The 27,916-nt window shown below is 45.3% G+C and overlaps 1 protein-coding gene across 1 annotated transcript; it reads right to left on the bottom strand.

Annotated features, from left to right (window-relative positions):
* Positions 1-27,429, bottom strand: LOC116464163 (sodium/glucose cotransporter 1; the record flags this gene model as incomplete). Its single annotated transcript, XM_058434998.1, has 9 exons — positions 27,344-27,429; positions 19,217-19,321; positions 18,248-18,307; positions 17,674-17,778; positions 4,379-4,484; positions 3,159-3,239; positions 1,661-1,881; positions 1,285-1,420; positions 1-108 (listed from the first exon to the last, which is right to left on the bottom strand). Coding segments are annotated over exons 4-9 (748 nt in total), but the record flags the coding sequence as incomplete, so codon positions are not given.
* Positions 27,430-27,916: the final 487 nt, after the last annotated feature.

The following is a 27,916-nucleotide window of genomic DNA, read 5'->3' as shown; positions in this document are numbered from 1 at the left end:
CATTGGGCATGAGCTCCACCACTAAGGTTGGATAGGCAATGTTGGTACAGCCAACCTTGGTACCGCAATATTTCTCACATTCTGAGGGGACGACACAGGCAATTTTGTCTGGGAAGAGATGGAGAGCCACGTCAGCAAGCAGACATTGGGGAAATGTTTCCAAAATTCACCTTTTTTTTTTTTTTTTGAGACAGAGTCTCGCTTTGTAGCCCAGGCTGGAGTGCAGTGGAGCGATCTTGGCTCGCTGCAAGCTCTGCCTCCCGGGTTCACGCCATTCTCCTGCCTCAGCCTCCTGAGTAGCTGGGATTACAGGTGCCCGCCACCACGCCTGGCTAATTTTTTGTATTTTTAGTAGAGATAGGGTTTCACTGTCGATCTCCTGACCTCGTGATCCATCCGCCTCAGCCTCCCAAAGTGCTGGGATTACAGGCGTGAGCCACCATGCCCGGCCAAAATTCACCTTCTTAAAACAAGGTTTCAAACAGGATATTCCTTTCCAAGGCCCTGAAATGGTTCCTCAGGAGTGCAGCTCTCCACAGAACCCTTTGGTGCCTGCCCCACCCTGCTGGCCCTGACACATTGATGAGCTCTGACTAAGGAAGAAAGACAATTTCTAGGCAAAGGAGGAAAGGAATCAAAGAAACATTCAGGGTGGAAGGCAGAGAGCAAGAGATTGAGCAACAATTGAGCAAATATTATTAGGGAGAAGTGACCTGGAGGCATGTCATAACTTTAGAAGATTTGGGAAAAAAAAAAAGGAGGAAACAATTGTCAACGTAAGAAACCAGGGAAGACAACTCCAAAAGTTCCCTCAAGTTGCTCACTGTCTAGCAGAGGAACAATAATGCTTGGATATGACCATAACAAATAAAGAAGACGGCCAGGTGTGGTGGCTCATGCCTATAATCCCAGCACTTTGGAAGGCCAAGGCAGGAGGATCACTTGAGGCCAGGAGTTCGAGACCAGCCTGAGCAACATAGCAAAATCCCATCGCTACAAAAAAAAAAAAAATTAAAAATTAGGCAGGCATAGTGATACATACCTGTAGTCCCAGCTGCTCAGGAGGCTGAAGCAGGAAGGTCACTAGGGCCCAGGAGTTAGAGTTGGAGACTGCAGTGAGCAATGATCACACCACTGCACTCCAGCCTGGGTGACAGAGTGAGACCTGGTCTCAAAAAAAAAAAAAAAAAAAAAAAAGGAGGAAGCAGGAAGCTATAGAGCTTTAGAAGTGACTTGGAGACAGAACAAGGGAGACTGGTTTGTGGGTCCAGCAGAAGTTATTACCTGTGTACAGAATGCGGCTGATCATTCCTGGCATCACCATGATGAACATGGGCAGCAGCTTTAGATATCCACATAGGGTGCAGCCGGCCTTCACGTGAGACATATTCTTGGCTGAGAGGCAGCGCTGTACAATGACCTGCCAGAAAAAGCCCAGTAAGGGAGCTGTGCAGACCAGAGACCCTGTGACACCTTTGTACTTCCCAGCTTCGCCATCTTGGGTCATTGACCTGGCACTCCTGTATCACTGGGGAAAGGCAACTCACAAACCACCTGAGCTCTCCCCTCCCTGTCCCAACCCTACAAACCACAGACAGACAGGAGTTCCTGTAGGGCCCTGGGGAAGACTCTGTCCATCCCACACATCCAGCTTGGGTACCTGATCTGTGCACCAGTACCACAAGGCAAGGATGGTCATCCCAAAGATGAGCCCAGGCCATGGGAGGTCTCCCGTGAGGGGATCTCGGAAGATGTGGAAGGAGTCAGCCCTTGGAGTGTAGCATTTTTCCTGAAAGGTGGTGTTGCCATCAGACACTAGGGTTGGAATTGCTTTCATGTACTTTTCCATGAAGGCGTCATAGCCTCCCACTTCATGAAAAGCTGGAAAACATCAGTACAGAAATGAACATTCTGAAACCTTCAACTCTTCATAGCAGCTTCTTTCCATAGATGCCTGAGAAACCGAGAGGACCCAACCCACAGACAGAGCCCTCACTGAGTGGCCTTGGGCAAGTCACCTTCCCATTCTGGGTATCAGCTTTGTCATCCATAGAATGAGATTAGTAGCCCTGCCCAGCCCCCTTGGGGGCTACTATGGGGACCAAAGCAATAACTTGTAAAAGTGCTCCAACTGTAAACCTCTTTATAAAAGGGAAGGGACTTTCATTAATCCAAGAAAGACCTTGGGTTGGGACCACATACAAAGACCCTGTTTTTTCCCTCATCCTCTGCTGTCAGCCATGGCCTTTGGAGCCTTGGACTCAGGCCTAGAGACACACAGACCTAGACACACAGAGTGGCTTTTGGGACCTCGGACCCAGACCTACCACCCCTGGACCCAGCAGTGTGATGAGATGGACAGGGAATGGGTGAGAAATCTGGAACCTGCCACCTCTCAATTGTGTGTCCTTGAATAAGTCATTCCACTGCCTGCATTGCTAACACCCAGGGCCTACTGGGGAGAATGAAATGAAAGTCCTTAGAAAACAGAAGAATGGAGAGCAAAAACAAGTCTTTGTAGGATACACAGTGGGCCTTGAGCACCTAGAAATAAAATGTACTTTCTATCCTCCCATAATAAGTACCCTTACCTCTAGGTTCTCCAGTCTCATCTTTAAAATTTCATAGACAAGTAAAATTGCAAAAAAAAAAAAAAGGAAGGCCAACACTGAAGAGCCAAGTTTTTAATTTTGCCAAATAAGGGCATTAAAAGGAACATCACCCACTATCAACAATTCATAAAAGAAAGGACATTTGACATCAAAACGTAGATGAGATCCAGCCTGAGATTGAAGACGCAACATCTGAATAGATTTAGCTTGATGGATACTTAGCCTTATCATTTTTTGTCCGGTTTCTCTGCAAACAGAACACCATGTTATCACAGGCTCAAAGCACAACCACTAGCCCAGACTGGTGAGAGAGGGCAGCAGAAAATCCAGGACCAGCCCCAGCTTCAGTCTTCCAGGGATGAGGAAGCTGACCCTGTATACCCATAATGACAGCCCATCTGGGCTGGACTCTCCCTTTGGAAGGGCAGAGCACGCCTCAGCTGACTGCCTAGGCTGGCAACAGGTAGAGAGGCTTGACTTGCCTTTCTCTTCCTGAGGCCCTCTACCTCTGCTCCCACCTCCTCAGCCTGCCCTGGCCCCACTTACCAAACCCAGTCAGGATTAAAGACCCCACCAGCATGATCACCGTCTGCAAGGTGTCCGTGTAAATCACCGCTGCCAGGCCCCCTAAGCAGGGAAGAAGACAACACATCTGACCTCATGTGGAGGGTGACCTGTCTACTTGCTTCCTTCCCCACTCTCCACCCTCTACTTCCTGCTGGCCTTCTGAGAAAATCCCCACAGTTGTCCACCTGCTTCTCCTTCCTTCCCTCCCTTGTCCTGTTACAGTATTCTGCTATTCAGCATGTTCCCACAGCTACATCTGTCATAGAAGTGGTGAATGTTTCTCCCTACTTGAGGGGAAAGAGTCTGGTGTGACCCTTTTGAGCCAGAAGATGGCTCAAAGGAGATGGCTCCTCTGTGGTAAGAAGAAGCGTCTTCCACACTCAAGGCAGGAAGGAGCAAACAGCTGGCTGTGGAGATGGTGGGACATCACCAAATTGGCACATTTCAGAGGGCCGCTTCTATGTCTACCTTTTTCTTAGTCCCCAAAGCTGTGGGGCTCCAGTCAAGCAGCAAGTTCTAAAGCTGATCCCTCCCCCCGCCGACCAAGGAGGCAGAGTGACCCCTCTGCAAAGGAGCCCCAATTGTTATTCATGCACCAGCTTCTTGGGTGGCCACTTGAGTCTTCTTCTAAAACCTCTGTGTGGAAGTCACTTCCTTTCTCCCTCCTTACAGGGGCTCCCAGTCCCTGACACATCAAATCCAAGGCCTCTGCCTGGCTTTCCAAACCCCAGTATACTGTGTTCAAAACACACAGTATACTGTGACCTCATTTGAACTATCAAGCTGTATGGTCCCCACAAACCCCCACGATTCTTCATGGCCACCCTCCTCCAGCCAGGAGCATCTGCGTGCCTACCCTGCCTCCACTCTCTTGTGCTCACTTATTTCTGCACCTGCCACTGCTCTGATTCTCCCATCTTAGCTGAGTCATCTCCACAACCCACAGGGCCCAGCTCTGCATGCACTCCTGTGAGAAGCTTCCCTGACTATCCCAGCCAACACCACAGCTTTCCGAAACCACTCGTATAACTTGGAGGGTCTATGAGTTGGGACTAAGCAAATACCTCACTCCCAAACTCTTACCTGAGTGTATCTCTCCTCCTCAAGAAGAGAAACCTCCTCTCCTACTTCCCTTTATCCTTCACTAGTGCCTGATCCTGAGCTGGGCTTGAGGTGCTGGTTTATTTGAATGGACTCACCTGTAATTGTGTAAAGGGCAGTGATTGCCAATAAGAGAAAGATGGCTAAATACAGATTCAGGCCTAAGGCCAGATTGATGAATATGGCCCCTGAGAAGATGTCTGCCTGGAAGGAGATGAGAGGCGGAGTTAGGAGGGAGAGAGGTCAGCTGCCTACAGGGCCTATGGTCTCTCTACTCCTGATTTTCCAAGCAAGCTTTATTCAAGATGATAATAGGTATTCCATGAGAAAAAGAATTCCATGGTCAAAAAGGTCTATAAAATGCTAAACAGAGTTAAGGCGGTTTCTCTGACACACAACTTTTCTAAGCCTTTAATATATACCATGTACAGTAATCCCCAGGGAGGGAACGTGGTACATGACATTCACAAACTCATTGAACTATCAAACTCTTTTTGCCAAGGAACAGCTATTAACACTTAGAGGTTCCTTGCAAGTCACCTGTAGACTGTTGCTCTGAGCTATTGTCCATCTTTTGCACCTCAGTGTACACAGGTTTATCAGAGCTCATTCCCAAAAGCAAGTCTGAGTGCTGGAGAGTCCATAAGTGAGAAACTCTACCCCCACCCAGGAGCGGGGAGAAACTTAGCAAGTTTGTAATTTTAACTTCCCAACCCGGATGCAGTCCATCTTGACTCAGACACAACCAGAACGTCACCAAGCACCTCTTACATAGCAGGCTTGGTACTTGCTGGTTTTATTTAGATTATTTCATGTAATTTCTGGGAGAATTGCTCCCTCCTCACTCCTGAATTCTCGATGCAGTTCTTCCACCTTCACCCTTTCTCCTTCCTGTCTCTTTCGGCCTTCTCCTAATGAACCTTCTACCTGGCTGGATGGTGCAGTTGCTCATATAAACCAGCAGAGAGCACCAGGGTCACCCCAAATACACGTTCATGTCATCTCCAAAACAATACCAGGGAGGGTAGTATTAAGGGATGATCATGGTGAGTCTTTTTTATTTATTTTTCTTGACGGAGTCTCACTCGGTCGCTCGGGCTAGAGTGCAGTGGCGTGATCTCAACTCACTGCAACCTCTGCCTCCCGGGTTCAAGCGATTCTCCTGCCTCAGCCTCCTGAGTAGCTGGGATCACACACCCAGCTAATTTTTGTATTTTTAGTAGAGACAGGGTTTCACCATGTTGGTCAGGCTGGTCTCGAACTCCTGACCTCGTGATCTGCCTGCCTTGGACTCCCAAAGTGCTGGGATTACAGGCATGAGCCACCGCACCCAGCTGAGTCTTTTGTTTTCAAATCTCCAGGTGTGGAAGAAACTGGACTTCCCCTAGATGGAATGAATGCACAAACTGTTTCACTGCACAAACCCTAACATTTCATGGCATGCAGACGGCGCCCAGATGGAGCCTTGGGGATGGGCCAGCAGGGTTGGACTCTTACTTCTCACATCTCCTCTTACATCTTGCATCTCCTCTCTAGTCCCGTTTCCCAGTCCCCATCCCATTGCTGCTCCTGAGGGCTCTCCAGTGTTTAAGTTTCCCACCATACCTGCCTGTCCCTCCTATGAGAATCTCCTATTCCCTCCCTCCATTAATTAGCAAAGAGCACATCTAATACCAACTCCATGCTTCTGAGCTAACACGTGAGCCCTGGAAGGTGATTCGACCCCCTTCCCCAAGGTGGGCCTTTTGAGGACCTGATGCCTTAGTTCCCCTCTGCCCAGACCTCCCCTGAAGATTCTCTCACCCAGGGGACCCAAGTCACCACCTTTCCTGGTGAAGGAGGGGAGGCAGAGCCAGGAGGTGGGAGGAGAGATGGTGAGTTAGAAAGAAACTCCTCTCTCCCTGGAGCTAGCAGTCAGAAGAACCAGCATTTTAGCCCCAGTGCCGCCACTCTAGGCCTGCAAACCTTTGGGCAAAACATTTCCCCTCTCTAATTCTCAGTGTCCTCGTGTTTATGCAGGAAGTCCTGGCTCCAGGGGCTTGTGATTCTCAGTGGTTGGAAGTGGGAAAGGTCTGCAGTGAGGAAAGCATTCTTCTCCCAGGTCCTGGACCGCTTCCATTCTGCCTTGCCCTCTGCAGTAGCCCAAGAGGAGGAAGGGGCCCCTGCTGTGCATAAGTCTTGCCAAAAGTGAAATGGCCACTTCTTCCTGACTCTGCACACTGGGCCACTTGAAATTGCAATGAATATTTATAATGCTGGTCCCTCTCCTCTCATGCCTCTACACAGTCACATAAAGTTACTTAAATTCAAGGGGCCCCATTCACTGATCGCAGTGAAATTCTGTTAAATGAACACACGTTTGATTTGGTGGATTAGCTAATAAGTGTAAATAAGCTAGGAAAAGATTACAAAGTTGATACTGCCTTTAAACTGCCCTTGGTTGATTTTCCAGAGTAGTTAATTTTTAATGCTTTATGACAACACGCCATAGTAGACTGTGATACCCTCATTAATATGTGCCTTGCTGTCATTAGTCACAAAGAAGTAACACATAAGTTATAAGATAATGCTATAAATGACCTCTATAAAGACTTCTGAAAAGTGTTAGGCTAATAGAAATCTTGTTTATATGATATTCTATTTCCTTCTAACAGTACAGATAAAGGATTCTAAGGAAACCTCCCTGGTGAATTGAAGAAACCTAGGACAAATTCTTCCTCACATGAGTCATTCTCACTTCACAGATGAATTCTGCCCTTGGCATGCCAAAGGCCAGGCTGGGAATACCTTAGCTAAGCTTATGTAGGTGACTCCAGCTGAGCAAGGCCACTCTAGTCTGGGTGCTCTGACATTAGTCTTTGGTCCTTCCTAGCTGCCAAACAAACTCACTAGGGTTTTTTGTTTGTTTTTTCTTTTCTTCATGTTCAGAGAGTTTTACAGTTTGCCAAGGACATTTAGGCACATGCATTATTTTGATCCTCAAAACAACATTGAAAAGCAAGGTCTTTCTGGAATATTTTCTACAGAAAGCGAGGTCTTTTTTTGGAGACAGAGTCTTGCTCTGTCGCCAAGCTGGAGTGCAGTGGCACAATCTTGGCTCACTGCAACCTCCATCTCCCAGGTTCAAGTGATTCCCCTGCCTCAGCCTCCCGAGTAGCTGGGACTACAGGTGTGTGCCACCATGCCTGGCTAATTTTTTTCGTATTTTAGTAGAGACAGGGTTTCAACCTGTTGGCCAGAATGGTCTCAATCTCCTGATCTTGTGATCCACCCACCTCAGCCTCCCAAACTGCTGGGATTACAGGCCTGAGCCACCATGCTCAGCCAGCAAGGTCTTTTTTAACAACAAAGAAAAAATTTTTAATTTACTTTTAAAATAAAATCTCAAATAAAATAATGTATGTGTGGGAGGTTAAAATAAACACCACAGGCCAGGCACAGTGGCTTATGCCTGTAATCCCAGAACTTTGGGAGGCTGAGGCAAGCAGATCACTTGAGGTCAGGAGTTTGAGACACCAGCCTGGCCAACATGGTAAAACCCCGTCTCTGCTAAAAATACAAAAATTAGCCAGGTGTGGTGGCGCATGCCTGTAATCTCAGCTAATTGGGAGGCCAAGGCAGGAGAACTGCTTGAACCTGGGAGGCAGAGGTTGCAGTGAGCCAAGATCGTGCCACTGCACTCCAGCCTGGGTGGCAGAGTTTTGCTCAAAAAAAATAAATAAAAATTAAATAAATAAATAAAAAATCACGGAAGTTACACACTGAAAAGTAAAAGTAGCCCCAAAGTGACCACTGTCAAGAGATTTTTGTCCACCAGAGTATTTTTAAGTGGCTTTCTAAAAATTATATGTCAACAGTTATGTTCTGCAGCCCCTAAAAATAATAATTATGAAAATTGAAACTGGAACAACATTTACAATTTGATGGTAGGGCTGGGGAGAAGACAACAAAATGGTGCGCATATTCTGACTGCAACTTTGTGAAAGAATACACACAATTTGAGCAAGGCCAAAATATGAAAATACTGGTATTGGAGATAACAGTGTGCATCTCCCACCCCAAGATTTTTAAATGCCAATGTTATATTTTTTCCTACAGTTTCAAAAGTGCAGGAAGCAGAAATTTTAAATCAGAATATATTCTTTATGGCTATATGAGTACCCATATATATGTAGTAAAAATATAAAAACATAGACTAGAAGAATCCATACCAAGTTCAAGACAGCATTCACCTTTTAGGAAAGAGGAAAATGAGACCAAGAAAACGGTATAAATAGGTCTTCGGCTATATCTGTAATGTTTTATTTCTTTTCTACAAATAATAAATTGTTAAGATCTATAAAATCTGAGTGGTGGATATAAGGGTGTTTGCTATATTCTTTCTGCATTCCTGTATATTTGAAGTATTTCATTAAATTTTTTATTTATAAAAATAGGGGACTGTATAGGGAACACAGCACCAGCTTTGATATAAAATAACTGTCCTGTAATCCCATGAGACCATTTGTTTCACAGCTTATCCCAGATTGCTCTTTCCCTAAACTAATGTTAGCCCTTAAAAGAGAGTAGGGGGAAGGATGGAGGGAGGGAAAGGAAAGGGAAGGGAGAAAGGAAAGAGCGAAAGGAAGGAAGAAGGGGAAAGGAAGGGAAAGGAAGAGAGTGAAGAAAGGGGGAGAGAGGAAGGGAGGGAAGGAAGGAAAGAAAGGGAAGGTAACGGAGAGAGAGAAAGAAAGAGAAGGAGGGAGTGAAGGAAGAAAGGAGGGAGGGAGGGAAGGAAGGAAGGAAGGAAAGAAGGAAGGAAGGAAGGAAGGAAGGAAGGAAGGAAGGAAGGAAGGAAAGAGGGAAATGGGGAGGCGGAAGGGAAAGAAGAAAATTTCTCCAGTGCTGCTAAGCAAAACCAACTTGAAGTGAAATAAAAAATTATGGTCCTCTAGATCAAGAATTGGCAAACTTTTTCTGTAAAGGGCCCGGAAGTAAATGTTTTATGCTTTGCATTTACTGTCTCTGTCACACTCTGCCATTAAAGCATAAAAGCAGCCACAGACAACACAAACAATGGGCTTGGCTGGGCTCCAGTAAAACTTTACTTACAAAAATAGATCATGTGCTGGATTTAGCCTAGGGGTGTAGTTCCTGTCACTTTGAAAATTTGGCTGAACAATGTCCATGGGACTCATGGGGAATAAAAATACAGAACCCAGTTGGAACGCATCTGCAAGTGACTGAGTCTGATTGGGAGCTTTGGGGATGTTGCTTCGCCTTGGCTCTGATGTTTTGAGATCCAGTGATTTTATATGTGTGTGTTTGCTGTCCATTCTGGTCCTAACCAAGATGTATTTGAGCATTTGATAAATCCTGCCAAGCCTCGTGGTTTCAGATGGTGAAGAACCATTACTCAAATTTCTCTTTCCACTTGTGAAAGTGAGTGGCCCTGGGAATGAGCATTCAAATCTTAAGCAAAAGCCAAAGCTCTTCTTTTCACCCAAGGATCCAAAATGGACAGCAAAATTGCTGTAAACATTTATTGTAGCTGTGATCTGTGATAACAGCCCTAGGAAACACAAATGGGGACATGAACATTCAGTCATCACACGTAAGTCATAAAATCTGAGGCTTTATCTCCAGGGATTGTGCACATTTGCATAAGATGCACATGCCGGGAAATTTTACAGAATGGAATGCTTCTCAGAGCTTGATAAGGCAGGTGCTCGAGGGAGCCAATAAAATTCAGGAGCTCATGGAAGGACAATCAGTTCTGAGTCTCGGAGCCCAAAAATACGTGACCAAAAGATGGTAGCCATAGCCAAGGCTCCACATCACAGCTGCCCAATGGCCTGGGCCACATCTGGGCTCTGCACCTACAATGCCCTGTACCTTCTCCTCTCTCCCATTAATTACAACCCCACTGGATCCCTACATTCTCCCCAAGCCTTCGTGGCAGGTCCCTGGTTGTTCACTCTCTGGACAGGAATCTCACACCATCCCTCCTCTCGTCTCACCCATCACAAACCGTCTGTGCCCTTCCACACACACATACAATTGGTGAATCTTGGTTTGTGTGGAATATAAATGCCTTATCACCATATTTTGTTAATGAACAGTTATTTTCTTTTGTCCATGAGCCCTGCATTCCTGTGTGTCTTGAAGTGAGCTTCTAGCAGGTACAGTTGATATCGGTGTAATTCTTTTTAAAATTTCATGCTCTGTGACTCATGTTGAACCTAAAACCAACCGAATTTATGAAGACAAAGCCTTGCCTGTCTGCATCCCTCTCTACCCTACCCCCTGCCCAGATGTCCCTCCTTCAGATCCTTCATATACCCAGTGTGCAGCTGATGTTCTCTCCTCACAGTCCTCTCAAATCCTACTCTTGGCAACTCGTTTATATTGTGAGGTTCATTTAACTGGCTCTCTTCATTTTTCCCAGGGTCTTGAATTCTAACCTACTCTGTACTGGAAGAATGAAAGACTTAGAAGGTAGGGGGCATATAATGTCAAAAGGTTTAGATTCAGTGTGAGGAAATCTGCTTCTCATCCCAGTTCTGCTCCTGTTTAACCCCTCATAGTCCCTTCCCCTGTCTGGACCTCAGTTTCTCCATCTGTAAAATGAAAGCGCAGGACATAAGACCACATGATCTATCCCATCCCCTCATTCTATGCCTTCATCCCATCCAAGCACAGGGCAGAACACTGAGAACAGACTTTGGCACTGGAGAGACCCTGCTCCAGTCCTGGCTTTGCCACATACTAGCTGTGTAATTTGGGGGAAATTACCTAACTTCTCTGAGACTCAGTTTTCTCTCCCATAAAATGGAAAATAAAATTAAAATCCCAGCCAGATGTGGTGGCTCACACCTGTAATCCCAGCACTTTGGGAGTTAAGGCAAGAGGATCACTTGAGGTGAGGAGTTCAAGACCAGCCTGGGTAACATAGTGAGACCCTATCTCTAAAAAAAAAAAAAAAAAAAGTAAAAAATAGCTGGGCATGGTGGCACATGGATGTAGTCTCAGCTACTCAGGAGGCTGAGGCAGGATGATCACTTGAGCCCACGAGTTTAAGGTTGCATTGACCCATGATCATGCCACTACACTCCAGCCTGGGCAACAGAGCAATACCCTATCTCAGTAAACAAACAAACAAATAATAGAAATCCCTACCCATGCTGTACTCTTCTGAGAACTGAAGAGGGTGTAAGTAAAACCCCTATTGGAGACTACATGAAGAGACCGGCACTAAATAGAGGGCAGCTATCAAACTTCTTATGTATTTGTCAAGGGATCCCTGGTCTTGGGCAATGGATGGAGTAAGTATAATGTTGGTCATGGCCTCCACTAATATCATTATTCAGCCTCCTTCACTTTCTCCTCCTGTCCTTCAGGGTTAGTGTTTAATTATAAGATAAAAAGCCTGGGCTTTTCAGTCTTATTTGATTAGAGACCAGTGTGCAGAGTCTGGACTGGGAAATGCTGGGAAGGCTGGAGAAACAAGGCTTCAGCTTCCTGAGGGAGGGCAGTGCATCTGTCCAAGAAGAGAAAAGGGAATGTGAGCAGGAGGGTGAGGAGGGTAAGGAGCCTTAAAAATCACACAGAGAGGGAGCAGCACACATCACATACAATTCAAAAGCCAAATTTAGAAAAAGCGGGCTCCTGGGGGATGGGCTCCATCTGGATCTGAGCTGAAAGAGGCTATCCCTCGGCTCCCTGGGGGCTCCCAAGTCCAAGAAGGTTTAATCAGTAACTTGAAAAATAGGTGAGGTGATAGAGAAGGCAGGGAGAGAGGTTGGGCACCTAATTTATTTATATGACCATCCCTGCCACCCCTGCACCAGCTCTGAGGACAAAGAGTGCTCTTACCATGGCAACTGCAGTCCACAGACTTTCACCTGCTTGAACTGTGGACTTGGAGGACACTTGCCTGGGAGAAGGGGAGGCCCAGCATCCTCCTCTACGTGCACAGTAGACAGGTACCACCCTCCTGCTCATTGCAGTGTGACCTCCTCACCCTCCAGCTCACATTCCCTTTTCTCTTCTTAGACAGACACACTGCCCTTTCTCAGGAAGCCAAAGCCCGATTTCTCTAGCCCTCCCAGCATTTCCCAGTCCAGGCTCTGCACACTGGTCTCTAATCAAATAAAATGGGAAAGCCCAGGCTTTTCATCTTATAACTAAAAACCAACCTGGGGGCTGGGCACAGTGGCTTACACCTGTAATCCCAGCACTTTGGGAGGCCGAAGTGGGTGGATAATCTGAGGTCAGGAGTTCGAGACCAGCCTGGCCAACATGGTGAAACCCCCCCATCTCTACTAAAAACATACAAAAATTAGCTGGGCATGGTGGCACGTGCCTGTAATCCCAGCTACTCAGGAGGCTGAGGCAGGAGAATCACTTGAACCCGGGAGGTGGAGGTTGCAGTGAGCCAAGATCGTGCCACAGCACTCCAGCCTGGGCAACGAGAGTGAAACTACATCTAAAAAAACAAAACAAACAAACAAACAAACAAAAACACCAACCCTGAAGCAGAGGAGGAGAAAGTAAAGGAGGCTGAATCATGACATTAGTGGAGAAAGCACAAAGGCATGGGTCAAGGGCAGAAGCAGTGTGAGTCAGGAAGCTACACAAGGAGGCAGCACTGTTCCTAGGTGTTGGCCCCAACTAAGACAAAACCTTAACAGCATTATCAGCAAGAGCATGTTTTCACCAAGTTCAGTAAAAACTTACGTGCAAGACCATTCAGTGGGAAAACAATCATTTCTTCAAAACATGGTGCTGAGAGAACTGGATATCCACATGTGAAAGAATGAAGTTGGGCATGGTGGCACATGGCCATACCATATACATAAATTAACTCACAATGGATCAAAGCCCTAAATATAAGCACTAAAATTATGAAACTCTAAGGAGAAAACAAGGGGGTACATTTTCATGACCTTGGATTTGGCAATGGATTCTTAGAAATGACACCAAAAGCATAAGCAACAAGAGATAAATCGATAAATTGAACTTCACCAAGATTTCAAAACTTTGTGCATCAGAGGACATTATCAAGAAAGTGAAAAAACAACCTACAGGATGGGGAAAAACATTTTGCAAGTCATATATCTGATAAGGGTCTAGCATCCAGAATATCTAAAGAATTTTTACAACTGAACAACAAATAGACATATAACCCAATAAAAAATTGTTTATTCATGTAGGCCAGGACAGAAAGGTAATAATGTAAAAGGGAAAAATAACTGTAGTAGGCTGAAGACCTACACATGTATATTTCCTTTAAAGAAAGAACCAAATGCAATGTCATCTAGACTTTGTTCAGATCCTGATTCAAACAAACTAACTGTAAGAAAACATTTTTGAGACTATTAGGAAAATCTTGATATGGGCCAGGTATTAAACTACCTAAATTAAGAAATTACTGTAAATTTTGTTAAATATGATAATAGCACAATGGTTATATTTTTTAAAAGTCAAAGGTACATTCTGAAGAATTTACAGTGAAATCACATGGGATCTGAGATTTGATTTAAAATACTGCTGAGCATTATTCACAGTAGTAAAGATATGAAATCAACCTAAATGCCCATCAGTGGTGGACTGAATAAAGAAAATGTGGCACATATACACCGTAATACTATGCAGCCATAAAAAAGAATGAGATTACATCCTTTGCAGCAACATGGATGGAGCTGGAAGCCATTATACTAATTGAATTAATGCAGGAACAGAAAACCAAGTACTGCGTGTTTTCTCACTTATAAGTGAGACCTAAACACTGAGTACACATGGACACAAAGAAGGGAACAATAGACACTGGGGCGTACTTGAGGGTGGAGGATGGGAGAAGGCTGAGGAACAAAAACTATCGGTATTATACTTATTACCTGGGTGACAAAATAATCTGTACACCAAACTCCCATGACATGCGATTTAACCATATAACCTGTACATGTACCCTGATCCTAAAATAAACGTTGGAAAAAATAAAATAAAATAAAATAAAATACTGCTGGGAAAAAAATTGGAAGAGGATAGATGAACCAAAAATGGCAAAACGTTGATAATTATTAAAGCTAAGTGATCAGTGTTAGGTCCGTGAGTGCTTGTTATCCTATTCTATCTTTGCTTACGTATGTTTGAAATTTTCCATAATAAAAAAATTGCAAATGTTATTTAATGTTGCTGTTGTCTCAACTTTAAGTAATCAGGAAAATAGAAACACTAGCAACTGTATTTTCAGAACCCTACCTAGCTAAAGTAGATGGCTCAATTCAGATCCAACCCAACTCACATCTCACCCAGGGCAGATCTTTTGCAAGATACTGAGATTGGACCAATTTCGCCTTTGGTGCTGGATAGGGGAGAACAACAAGAGAGACAAAAAGTGATCATAGGCAATGAGACAACCCTTTTGATAGAGCGGTGAGCACTTTGCAACTGCTGGCTAAGGGGAAAAGCTGGAGCTACTCCCTATGTGATCTCAAAAAACACCACCTCTCTCTCTCCGCCCTACTGCAACCCAGAAAGCTTCTTGCAGAGAGTGCTGAAGGTTCTCAATTAACCATGTTCATTATCATTATATCTTCATTCATTTATTTATTTAGCGACAGGATCTCACTGTGTCACCCAGGCTGGAGTGCAGTGGTGCGATCATAGCTCACAACCTTGAATTCCTGGGATCAAGTGATCCTCCCGCCTCAGCCTCCTGAGTAACTGTGAAAACAGGTGCACACCACCATACCTGGCTAATATTTTTTATTTTTTGTAGATACAGGGTCTCGCCATGTTGCCCAGGCTGATCTTAAACTCCTGGTCTCACGCAATCCTCATGCCTCAGCCTCCCAAAGTGCTGGGATTACAGGCGTGAGCCACTGCACCCGGCCTCATTATCATTATATCTTACATTTCAAGAACACTTTGTGTTTTCAAATAAATTCACTGGATGCTCACCAACACCCAGTGATCTAGGCAAGGCAGGAATTATTATCCGCATCTTACTCATAAAGAAGCTAAGCTCTAAAGAGCTTTTATGACATTTATCCCAGGTCACCAGCTAGTGGGCAGGGGAACAGACTAGGAGCCAGCTCCTTCAATTATTCTCCAAGGTAGTTTTCTTACCAAAGTCCTATTTTCTTTCTCTTATTCCTTATCATTTACATTTTCTTTTCTTTTCATTTTATACCATCGCTTTAACCTTTATCAGACTGACAGTCACCTTGGGGACAGAAAAAAATGCACACTAAAATCTATAAGCAAACTTTTCTCTTCCTACCATCTTTTGGGCTGTCAGAAAGATATCTCAGAAGTTTAGTGGTTGCCTGATTTTTTTGTGTTTTTTTGTTGTTGCTTTGTTTTATTTCACAATCAAGAGGAATTGACCTGAACACTTTCAAGGAAGAAAAAGTGAAGTAAAGAAGGAACACAAGGCCGGGCGCAGTGGCTCATGCCTATAATTCCAACACTTTAGGTGGCTGAGGCAGAAGAATTGCTTGAGTCCAGGAGTTTGAGACCAGCCTGGGCAACATAGCGAGGCCCTGTCTCTACAAAAGAATTTTTTAATTATCTGGGCATGGTGGAACACACCTGTAGCCCCAGCTACACAAGAGGCTGAGGTGGAAGGATCGCTTGAGCCCAGGAGGTAGAGGCTGCACTGAACTATGATCTTGCCACGCGCGCCAGTCTGGCAGTCTGGGTAATACAGCAAGACCCTATCTCACAAAAAGGAAGACAAAGAAAGTAGAAGGAAGAAGGAAGAAGAAGAAGGAAGGAGGGAGGGAGGGAGGGAGTGGAAGAAACACAATGTTTGCTCCAGTAGGTCAGCCAAGAGCTCTGCCCAGCTTTCAAAGGTACCCGAGTGGCCCTCCAATCCTTGAGAAATCTCAGCTCTGCAAGGTGGACCTACAGCTCCAGGTTGGCACGGACAGCAGGCTAAATGGTATAGGGGCAGCCCCAGTGGTTGGGTTCAGAGAGAGTAAAAATCCCCCAGAGAATTAGCAATTAAAGGCCCACAGAGCTGATTCCGAGAAAAAGCAGGAGCCTTGTGCAGGGAAAAGGACAGTGAATTGAGAATCGGAGACCTGGATTCTACTCCTGATTCAGGAGAAGTTCGTTCAAACTCCAGGGTTTTCACTTCTCTGTCCAGAAAAGACAGAATCTCAGCAGTGCCTTCCAGAGTTGGCACTGGCTGCTTGTGTTTAAGTGCGTGAGAAATGTAACATAGAGTCAGATTTTACCCTGGCAGGGCACAAAGGCCCATGCCTGTCTCTAAAGTTGGGGCCAACCCCTAGATATCCCTAACTCCTCCCTTTTTTAAATTGACAAATAAAAATTGTATATATTTATCATGTACTACATGATATTTTAAACTATATATTATGGGATGGCTCAGTTGAGCTAATTAACATATACATTACCTCAAACAAATACTTCCCTTTTTTGTGGTGAAAACACTTAAAAATCTTTTTTTTTTTAAGAGGCAGGGTCTCACTACATTGCCCAGGGTGGCCTCAAACCCCTGGGGCTCCCATCTCAGCCTCCTGAGTTGCTGGGATTACAGGCACACACTAGTAAGCCTAGCTAAAATCTTTCTCTGATTTTCAAAACACATTGTTATTAGCTGTAGTCACCATGTTGTACAATAGATCTCTTGAACTTACTCCTCCTATCTAACTGAAATTTTGTATCCTTTGACCAACATCTCCCCAACTCCTCACCCCCTCACCCCCAGACCCTGGTAACCACCATTCTACTCTCCACTTCTGAGTTAATTTTTTTAGATTCCACACACAAGTGAGATCATGCTGTATTTGTCTTTCTGTGCCTGACCTATTTCACTTAACATAATGTTCTTCAGGTTCATCCGTGTTATGAACATGGACAGTATGTTCACAACAAATGACAGCATTTCCTTCTTTTTTAAGGCTGAGTGGTATTCCATTGTGTATATATACCATGTATTCTTTATCCATTCATCCATTAATGGAAGTTACGTTGATTCTATATCTTGGCTATTGTGAATAGTGCTGCAATGAACATGGGAGTGCAGATACCTCTTCTATATATCAATTTCAATTCTTTTGCATATATACCCAGTAGTGAGATTGCTGGGTCATAGGGAGTTCCATCCCTAACTCCCTTTTAATCTTCTATTAAGAACTGCTTTCCCTGAACCTTCACAAACCTGTTTGTGTTTTCAACCTGCACCACAGTGGAGGACAGATTTCCATTGAATTCCAATGGCTCCTCGATGCAGAAATAGGACTTTACTCCAAGGAGCAAGAAGGCTTAAGGGGCCAAGTTAATAGAAATGTATATAGCCGCCTCTTGGTGGGCAGCATGTGATGAGGAAAGAGAGTGGCAGCCTCTGAGACAGCCCAGCTCCCCAGGGCAGTGGACTCACCGAGATCTTGGTGAAAATGTAGAGCAGCAGGGACAGAAGGGAAAGGTAGACCTGGATCCGCTGGCCTCCAAACCGCTTCCGCAGGTACTCTGGCATCGTCACCACCTGCGTGGGGTGCGAGGGAGGTCACTGCCAGCCACAGTGACCAGAGGGCCCAGAGCAGACAGAACAGTGACACCATCCTGATATCAGAGCCACAGAAGTGTGGTCAAGGATTCATAACCTTTGCTGGCCAGAGAAGTCTGTGAGGTGGCCAGATGGCCCCTGACCTCCAGCCATTTGCTCATTTTAATCCCATATGCCCTACCACTGTAGGAGTAGCTAGGTGTTATCCCAGCCCAATAAACCTGTCACTGGGCATCACTAAGAAGCCAGACCCTTGCCCTGGAGGAGGAGGAGGAATATATACATATAATGCCATTGCAGACAGTTGGGAATTTCATAACCTGGGAGTGAAAGCCAATCCACAGATTTTTCTGCCATTTATCCCATAATGTCTCCTCTGCCCTCTAGGAAGACCAAGCTGACAGATACATTTGCCAGCAGCAAATGAAATAACAGAGCAGATACTTACCCCAGCCTTAATATAGATGGGCACAAACAGCCAGCCCAGCACAACCACCAAAACCAGGGCCTGAAATGAACACAAAAGGTGGACACAAATTAGGAGGAACCTTAGTCCATCCCTGCCACCTGAAGGGTCCCTCAGCTGCTGCAGAAAAATTACCCAGCATGTTCTCCCCTAAAAAGCCATTAGAGACTGGAGGAGGCCTTGGCTGCCTAACTGGCCCATGGAAATAGCAGCTAGAAAACAGCAGAGAGGAGCCCAGGAGGCAGCTCATCAACATCACAGCACTGGGCCACAGCTAGAGCACTGGGTTCTCCTTCACCTCTTCCCTGGTTTACACAGAGTAAAATGCCACTTAGACAGCTTTAATAATAACAATAATAGTAATAATAAATAATTACATTTCTTATTACTACTACCATTATTATTAGAGGCCAGGAGTTCAAGACCAGCCTGGGCAACATAGTGAGGCCCTGCTTCTACAAAAAATTAAAAAATTCACCAAACATGGTGGCACATGCCTGTAGTCCCAGCTACTTGGGAGAGTGAGGTGGGAACATCGCTTGAGCCCAGGAGTTTGAGGCTGCAGTAGGCTATGATTGCACCACTGCACTCCAGCCTGAGCAATGGAGCAAGACCCTGTCTCTAAAGATAAAATAATAAAAAAATAATAATAATAATGGAAATCTGGTGGTAAGCATTTCCAAACCTCAAACATGGCCAGAAGGGCCTTGGCTTTTTAACATGAAGGGAAAACAGAAAAACCACTAGTCATACCAGTGGTTTTCTCATGCTACTCTGGTGGAAGGGGAGCAGGGCCCTGAGGCTCCTGAAGTCATGCCTCTCCTCTGTCTGCACCCTGGGGTGACCCTGAAGGGTTCCCTAACACCTTCAGCTCCTCTGAGCATAGATTGAACTGGTTGACTGCTAAGGCTCCTTCCAGCTCCAGTGCACCATGGCTGCAGTGTTACTCACATTCCATTCAAAGCCTCCAATCGCGATGCCTGAAGCTGCTCCGGTCCCAGCCAGCCCCACAAAGTGGCCACTTCCAATGTTACTAGCAAAGAGGGAGGCTCCAATCTGGAAACGCAAAAGAAAGTCAGGTGGGTGAGGGCTCTGTGCTCCACCAGGACACTCAGAGTGGGTCAAAGAGAGAGGAGACATGTCAGCCAAGAGAAGGACAAGAAAGAGCAGAGGCGGGCTGGGAGCACAACTGTGCTGGAATCATCAGGGACAGCTGGTTCAGAAGGCAGATGTGGAAACTTGGAAAATAGTAAAGATGAAAAGGAGAGGATTGGAGAAGGAGCAGTGGGATGTATCCCAAAACCAGATCATCTGTGAGTCTTTTGTGGGCCCCATGTCCAATCCTGAAGAAGATATGGGAAGTCCCACAGCCACCAGGCCTCCCTAAAAATCTCCTTCAAGGCTGTGTGCGTAGGAGCATGAGCCCTTGATCTCCATATCTCCCAGCATGCCTGGTGGCTTAGGGTCTTGCCCAATACAGGCTCTCAGTAAACACTGACAATTTTCTTGAAAGAAATCATTTCAAAGGAAGCCTCTGGACTTTAGCCACCTGGTCAAATGAGGAGGGGCATGGAGCTGATGATTTGCAAGTGATTCCTAGCTATTAAATTATGTGACTCCATGAACTCCCAAGTAACAAGAGATGATATTAATAATAATAATAATTCTCTAGATCATATAATATTGATATTTTTTACAAAGGTTCTAGGGACCCACACGGACACATGCACAAAACACTGCATTTTTCAAAGACACACACGTCTAAATATAGATTATAGAAGACAGACTGGAAGCACATATATCAAATACCCAAGAGTGGAAGACTGGAAGGGGAAAGGAGAATAGGACTGTGAATGGGAGACAAAAAAAGAAAATATCAGGTAAAGCAAGGGAGGGATCTCGCACTAACCAATCATAATACTGTGTCAGCCATTCAATTGCATTTGAGGCCAAAAAGAACTCCAGAAAGTTCTAAAGTCCTTCCGTATCCAAGAGGAGAAGGTACAGCAGCATTTGATAAGAACCAAACAAGTGTAATTATCCCCATTCTTGCTAAGCAGATGGAGAGTGGCTTGTAGTTATTTATCTAATGTCCCAAAGATGGTCCAAACCTGGAACAAAACGCTTATTTCCCAAAAGACAGATTATGCCAAGAAACTGTTCTAACTATACCAGCCCCTATTCCTAGTATAAGGCAGCTGGTGCTTAGTGCCAAATATTAAATCAGGGGAGAGGGAGATTTCTGAAGGCTTAGCCAGAAAAAGTTCTCAGAATGACAATGAGGAGACAGTGGTTGGTGCAGGTGCATTAATACATTTGCTCAACAAATATTAACTTAGCATCTACTACACGTGTCAAGCACTAATAACAGCTGTGAATAACACAGACAAAATCCCTACTCTCAAGAAGCTTATATTCAAATACTGTAAACATAAATAAATAAACAACAAAAACAATGATCAGAGAGTGGTAAATGCTATGAAGAGAATAGAGGGTGTGATAGAATGATTAGATTGAAGAGTCTGAGAAGGTCACTCTATGGACTTTCTCTAATATTAAGGAATTACTATTATAATTCAGACATTTAAGCTGAGATCTGAATGACAAAAAAGTTAATCATTCAGAGACCACAGGAATATCATTCCACCTAAGCAAAGACCCCCTGACACCCCACAAGTGGGAAAGGTATGCATAGTTGAGAAGCAAAAAGAAGGTGGATATATGATAATGATTTGTGATCTTAATATTTTAAAATAGAGCCATTTAGGCTGGGTGTGGTGGCTCATGCTTCTAATCCCAGTACTTTAGGAGGCTGAAGCAGGAGGATTGCTTCAGACCAGGAGTTGGAGGCCAGCCTGGGCAACATAGTGAGACCCTGCTACTACAAAAAAAATGTAAAAACTTAGCTGGGCATGGTGGTGCGTGCCTGTAGTACTACCTACTTAGGAGGCTGAGGAGGGAGGACCAATTGAGCCTAGGACTTGCAGGCTTCAATGAACTATGATCGTGCCACTGCACTCCAGCTGAAGTGACAGAGTGAGACCCTGACTCAAAAAAAAGGTTAGTTTTATTCTAAGTGAGATGGGATGCCACTGGAGGATTTTAAGCAGGAGAGGGACAGGACCTAATATGCTTTTTTAAATTGCTCTAAGTTGTGTACAGATTGCAGTGTTGGGGGCAAAGGAGAAAACAGAACAACCAGGTGGGAGACTATCCCTGGCTTAGGTGAGAGAGGACAGTGGCTTGGACTGGGGTGACAACAGTTGAGACAAAGGCAAGCGTAGAGATTAGGAATTATGTTTTAGAAACAAAGTTGGTGGGCTCCGTTGATAGGTTAGATGTGGGAAATGTGGGACAGAATAATCAAAGGTAACTCCTAGATTTGGGACTTGAGTAACTGGGTGGACGCCATTCATTAAGAAGGGGAACCTAGCGGAAGGCAGGTTGCTTAGAGACATCTACCTCCTTCTGCTCAAAGCTTGAGGGGGATAACAGTCCACTTTTTTCTTTTTTTCTGAGACAGGGTTTTATTCCTGTCACCCAGGCTGGAGTGCAGTGGTGCATCTCAGCTCACTGCAACCTCTGCCTCCCAGGCTCAAGTGATCCTCCAGCCTCAGTCTCCCAAGTAGCTGGGACTACAGGCGCACACCGACTAATTTTTGTATTTTTTGTAGAGACGGGGGTTCGCCATGTTGCCCAGGCTGGTCTTGAACTCCTCGTCTCAAGCAATCCATCCGCCTTGGCCTCCCAAAATGCTCGGATTACAGATGTGAGCCACCCTACCTGGCCTAACAGTCCACTTTGAATCAAAAGTTTCATTCTGCAAGTGGCCTACCTGCCCTGACCCACTATCTTTTCATTTATCACCTCTTGCTTGATAAATAATTAAGCCTAATGCTGTACTATTAAGGACATAATTACCAGAAATTATTAACTGCATTAGATGAGTCATAAGTTCAAAAAGTCCTCTCCAATCTCTCTCCCAAACAGGGACATTGTACTTTAAGCAATGTCAGGCTGTCTTGAAGTCCCCACTCACTATCTGAGAAGAGAGTGGAATGAGGCCAGGAGAGCTTGGGGTACCAGAATGTCCTGAGCCCAGGTTCTGTTCATTTCTATTAGGGGAACAACCTTCCTCATTCTGGACTCCCTCTCTTTACCCCATGACCTACACTTAATCATTTACCAAAACTCTGACTCTGCCTTCACAATATTATGGCCACTTAGCTCTTTCTAGATGGCTCTTGTGCTGCCTGTCACTGTCTCTCAACAGGACCAAGTAACGGGCTGCTAGAGGATCTCTATTCTCTCCTTTCCATCAGTCACCTCCCCACCCACCCACATGGCCAAGCAACCTCCCCAAAGCACAACTCTGATCATAACATTGACCTTTTCAGAGACTCTCCTGGACACCCAAAATGGCCTGTCAAGTGGTCTTCCTGACAGCTACAGGCCTAAAAATAGTCTTAGGAATATAGCAAGGTTTCAAGGTAAAGTTCCCTCAAGTGCAAAGACAGCATGAGTTTTACAACTCAAGTTCGAATGTTTTCTTGACCTCTTACTATCTGGGTGATTAGAACATCTGCAAGCCTCCGTCTTCTCTCGTGGCAAGGTTGGTGCAGGAGTCAAATGAAATTATGAACCAGTTGTGACTGACACAGCTGATTCTCAATCACTGTCCTTTCCCTCCTTTCTCCTCCCAAGAGGATAATTACTTCACCCTCAAAGACACTTAGCAAGAGCTACAATGGATACTGTTATAGACAGAATTGTGTCCTCTCTGCAAAATTCATGTTAAAGCCTCAACCCCCAAGGTGATGGTATTTGGAGATAGGGCTTTTAGGGAGATAATAAGGTTAAATGAGCTCATAAGGGTGGGGCCCCAATCTGATAGGATTGGTGTCCTTATAAGAAGAGACACCAGAAATCTCTTTCTCTCTCTCCTCCTATACATGCACAGTAAAGAGGCCATATATGAGGACACGGCAAAAAGGCAGCCGTCTACAAGCCAGGAAGAGAGGACTCCCCTGAAGCCAACCTTGAAGACACCTCGATTTTTGACTTCTAGAACTATGAGAAAATTAATTTCTGTTGTTTAAGCCACCCAGTCTGTGGTATTTTGTTGTGGCAGCCTGAGCCAACTAAGACAGACACCATTGTTTTATAACCTGTACTCCCCTGCCAGCTTTTTACGCTGCCCCTCCTGTTGCTGGAACTCACAAACAATGCGTTCATCATGCCAATTTCCCAAACATTTTCTCTGTCCACTCCTCACCCACGCTCATGCCCATTTGAGAATGGGCACCACTCCCATGCAGGGAGTGACCCAGTGCTGTGAATCATCACGTCCTTCTCTAGAATTTCTCCCCCGTGTTCCTGTGAATTCAGGATTTCAGACTTTATCTAAAATTTCCCCAACTTGACCTCACCTCTCACTAACCACTTTACCAACCCTCCTCACCCTCTGATGGGACTCGAAAGGCCATTACAAGTATGTGGATACTTTTGCTGCTTGTTGTGCAAGATGAACTGAGTCTGACCAAACCCAACAGGTCTGAGAGCATGGGAATCAGGAAAATAACATAATGTCACATCACAAAATGCAGAAAGGCTATTTATTCTTTTGATTTTAGGGAATTCATGATTACATTTTACTACTTAGATGTCCTATCCTGGAAGGTTGGTGGGAGGGGAGATGTATGTAAAAATTAAACAATCATTGAATCTTTCAGAGTGGAATGGGTCTGTGGATGCCACAGCTTAAGTCCCCTTTGCAACACCTTCCAAGTGATGGTCAGTTCTTAATGCATACCCCTAGTGACAGAGAACTCACTACCTCACAGTGCAGCTGAATCTGTGGTAGAACAACTCTAGTTGTTAAAAAGTCATTCTTCATTTGAGCTGAAGTCTACCCATCAGTCCTACTTCCATCCTTTAGAGTGCAACAGAACAAGTCAAATCTCTCTTCCACAAGTTAGCCCTTCCAATATCTGAGGACAGGGATGGTTTCCCTGCTTAAATTTTCCCCAGACTTCTCATGTGTCTGTTCCTCATCGACAACGGACTTGATTCTCATCACCATTGTTGTTCTCTGCTGCCCTGAGCCCCATCTCTGTCCCCAAAGTTGACCTCAGACCTGAATAGACTATTCCAAACATGAGCCATCTAGAATGAAACAAGCTGCCCCTCTTGACTTCCGGTAAGGTTTTAACATTCCAAACATGAGCCATCCAGAATGAAGCAAGGTGCCCCTCTTGACTTCCCGTAAGATTTTAACATCATCCACCTTCAAATCCTCTTTGAAACCTGTCACTCAGCCATGAGTTCTTGGCAGTATGGAGGACCTGGGCCAGTCCTTCTAATTACCATCACTATTAAAGAATCTGCCTCTCTGTTATTTGGAACATTCAGCAAGAATAGATTTTTCTCCCGTTGCAATTTAGATTCCTGAAAAGACCAATTTGGTTTGCCTTAACAAGAGAGTGGCTCTGTCACTTAAATTCTTTTTACTTCAGTCTCTCCAGGGTTTGGCACAAATTTAATGTTTCCCCCTTGTGCCTCCTCTAAAGGGAAAACTACCTAAACCAAAAACATCAGGCAAAATCATTTCTCCCTACTGACTTTTTTTTTTTTCTTAGACAGAGTCTCGCTCTGTCGCCCAGGCTGGAGTGCACTGACATGATCTCAGCTCACTGCAACCTCCCCGTCCCAGGCTCAAGCGATTCTCCTGACTCAGTCTCCCAAGTAGCTGGGACTACAGCTGCACGCCAGCATGCCCAGCTAATTTTAGTAGAGACAGGGTTTGACCATATTGGCTAGGCTGGTCTTGAACTCCTGACCTCAGGTGATCTGCCCGCCTCAGCCTCCCAAAGTGCTGGGATTACAGGCATGAGCCACTGCACCCAGCCGCTACTGACAATTAATGTTAGAAGTCAGAAGCTGAGAGGAATTGCATCTGTCTCTCGAACCAAAGACAGGCGTTACTCTATTTAATGACCCATGCAGACCTATTGAAATCAGAGTAATAAGCTCTCCGGGTCATTCTTATGCCCAACAAAGTTTGAGAAGCCTGCCCTAGAGTGTATTGAAAGCCACTGTTTCCTCCTTAAACTTGTTTTCACCGCTCTTTGGAAGCAGGAATGCAGTCTGTAACTATACAATTCGAATGCTAAAATCTGGCCTGGTGGTGTGGTGTCTCAGGCCTGCAATACCAACACTTTGGGAGGTTGAGGTGGGAGGACCACTTGAGGCCAAGAGTTCAAGACCAGCCTGGGTAACATAGCGAGACCCCATCTCTAGGCAAAAAAATTAAAAACTAGCTGGGCATGGTGGCATGTACCTGTAGTCCTAGCTACTTGGAAGGCTGAGGTGGGAGGATCACTTGAGCCCAGTAATTCAAGGTTGCAGTGAATGCGATCATGCTGCTGCACTGCAATGTGGGGGACAGAATAAGACCGTGTCCCCCCAAAAAAATGCTAAGATCTGGAGGACAAAAAGTGAAAGAGGCTCTCTCCAAAATCCCCTGCTTAACTGCCAGAATTTTAAAGATCTGTTACCCACTGGGCACGGTGGCTCACACCTGTAATCCCAGCACTTTGGGAGGATGAGCCAGACAGACGACCTGAGGTCAGGAGTTCGAGACCAGATATGGTCAACATGGTGAAACCCCATCTCTACTAAAAATACAAAAAAATTAGCCGGATGTGGTGGTAGGTGCCCATAATCCCAGCTACTCGGGAGGCTGAGGCAGGAGAATCTCTTGAGCCTGGGAGGCAGAGGTTGCAGTAAGCTGAGATCTCACCATTGGACTCCAGCCTGGGCAACAAGAGCAAAGTTCCATCTCTTAAAAAAAAAAGGGGGGGGGGGGGGGAGGGACAGCATTAGGGGATATACATAATGCTAAATGACGAGTTAATGGGTGCAGCACACCAACATGGCACATGGATACATATGTAACAAACCTGCACATTGTGCACATGTACCCTAAAACTTTAAGTATAATAATAATAAAATTAAATTAAATTAAAAAGTTGTACCACTTTAAAAAATATATATGTGTGTGTGTGTATGTGTGTGTGTGTGTGTGTATATATATATATATATATATATGTTACCATGGCATCTGTGCTGCCCAGTGGGCGGCATTTTCACTTCAACCACATGCCAACATATAGAACATGGAGTGAAAGAAACTTTGACTGATCTCACCCGGGAGACCCCAGAACTGGAAGGCTTGGTAGAATCAAGACTTCCAGGATACCATCAGGCCGCAGCAAAGTTATGAAAGCAAAGATATTTCGACTGGAAATCCACTGAAGCCACTCAAAAGCTTGGTGGGAAATCATTCCACAAACAATTTATCTCCTCAAGAGATGGGATTGTGAGAGTTCTCAGAGGTGATCTCAACCACCACAGACAACAAAAGTTGTTGACCAGAGAGCACTTTTCAACCTCTCAGCTGTGGCATGAAATTCAGAAGAGGAATTACAGGCACTCCAGGCTCTCTGCAATAAAGTCAGTCCCACCTTCTCCAATCTCAGCAGCCCTGCCATGCCCTGCCATGTCCCCTCCACTCTGGCAAAACCACACTGGCTCAATTTCGAAGATGTGCTCTGTGCTTTCCTGCCTCCTGCTTTTGTTTATAACATTTTCCTTTTCCTGGAATGCCCTGTTCATCAAGCTCTGTCTATAAAAACACTTCCAGCCGGGCGCGGTGGCTCACGCTTGTAATCCCAGCACTTTGGGAGGCCGAGGCGGGCGGATCACGAGGTCAGGAGATCGAGACCACTGTGGAACCCCGTCTCTACTAAAAATACAAAAAAATTAGCCAGGCGTGGTGGCGGGCGCCTGTAGTCCCAGCTACTCGGAGAGGCTGAGGCAGGAGAATGGCGTGAACCCAGGAGGCAGAGCTCGCAGTGAGCCGAGATCGCGCCACTGCACTCCAGCCTGGGCAACAGAGCGAGACTCCGTCTCAAAAAAAAAAAAAAAAAAAACACTTCCCTCATCTGCAAAATAAAGCCCAGTCCCACCTCTCCACTGACACCATCCAGAGCCGATCTCCACCCTCCAATCTCTTACCTCACGTGTTGTCTGTTCCCCTCTCCTGGTGTGTGTCACATCCCCACTTTGATAACTGCTTCCACACAGGTCTGCTGCCCCAAATACCTTCTAGCCTTCAAAGAGCCCACTTTTGAGACAGTCTTGTTCTGTCACCCAGGCAAGGAGTGCAGTGGCATGATCTCGGCTCACTGTAACTTCTGCCTCTCAGCTGTGGCATGAAATTCAGAAGAGGAATTTCAGGCACTCCAGGCTCTCTGCAATCCAGTCCTGCTTCTACTTAACAGAGGACATTCTTTGCACATGGCAAGGACTCAGTAAAGGTCTGCCCAGTGAGTAAGTGATATCGAATCCTTGAATGTTCCACTTGGGGAAACAACAGAAACCATAGCAACCAAATGTCTGAGAGTTGCATTTGTTCCCACTGGGGCATGGAGTCAAGACTCTTCTCAGGGACATGCCAAGGACTACTCTCTCCTGAAGAAGAGGCAATAAACCTAGCCTGCCAGGCCTACCCAGGGCCCATAAGAACAGCAGGGTATACTGAAGACTATGAAGTGGCTCTGTGAAATGTCAGTCTGGCAACCCATAAGC

This window comes from Hylobates moloch, unplaced genomic scaffold (genome assembly GCF_009828535.3).
Source record: "Hylobates moloch isolate HMO894 unplaced genomic scaffold, HMol_V3 SCAFFOLD_241, whole genome shotgun sequence".
NCBI lineage: Eukaryota > Metazoa > Chordata > Mammalia > Primates > Hylobatidae > Hylobates > Hylobates moloch.
The sequence above is the reverse complement of the archived record's forward strand: the minus strand, read 5'-3'. Positions and strand labels throughout refer to the sequence as shown.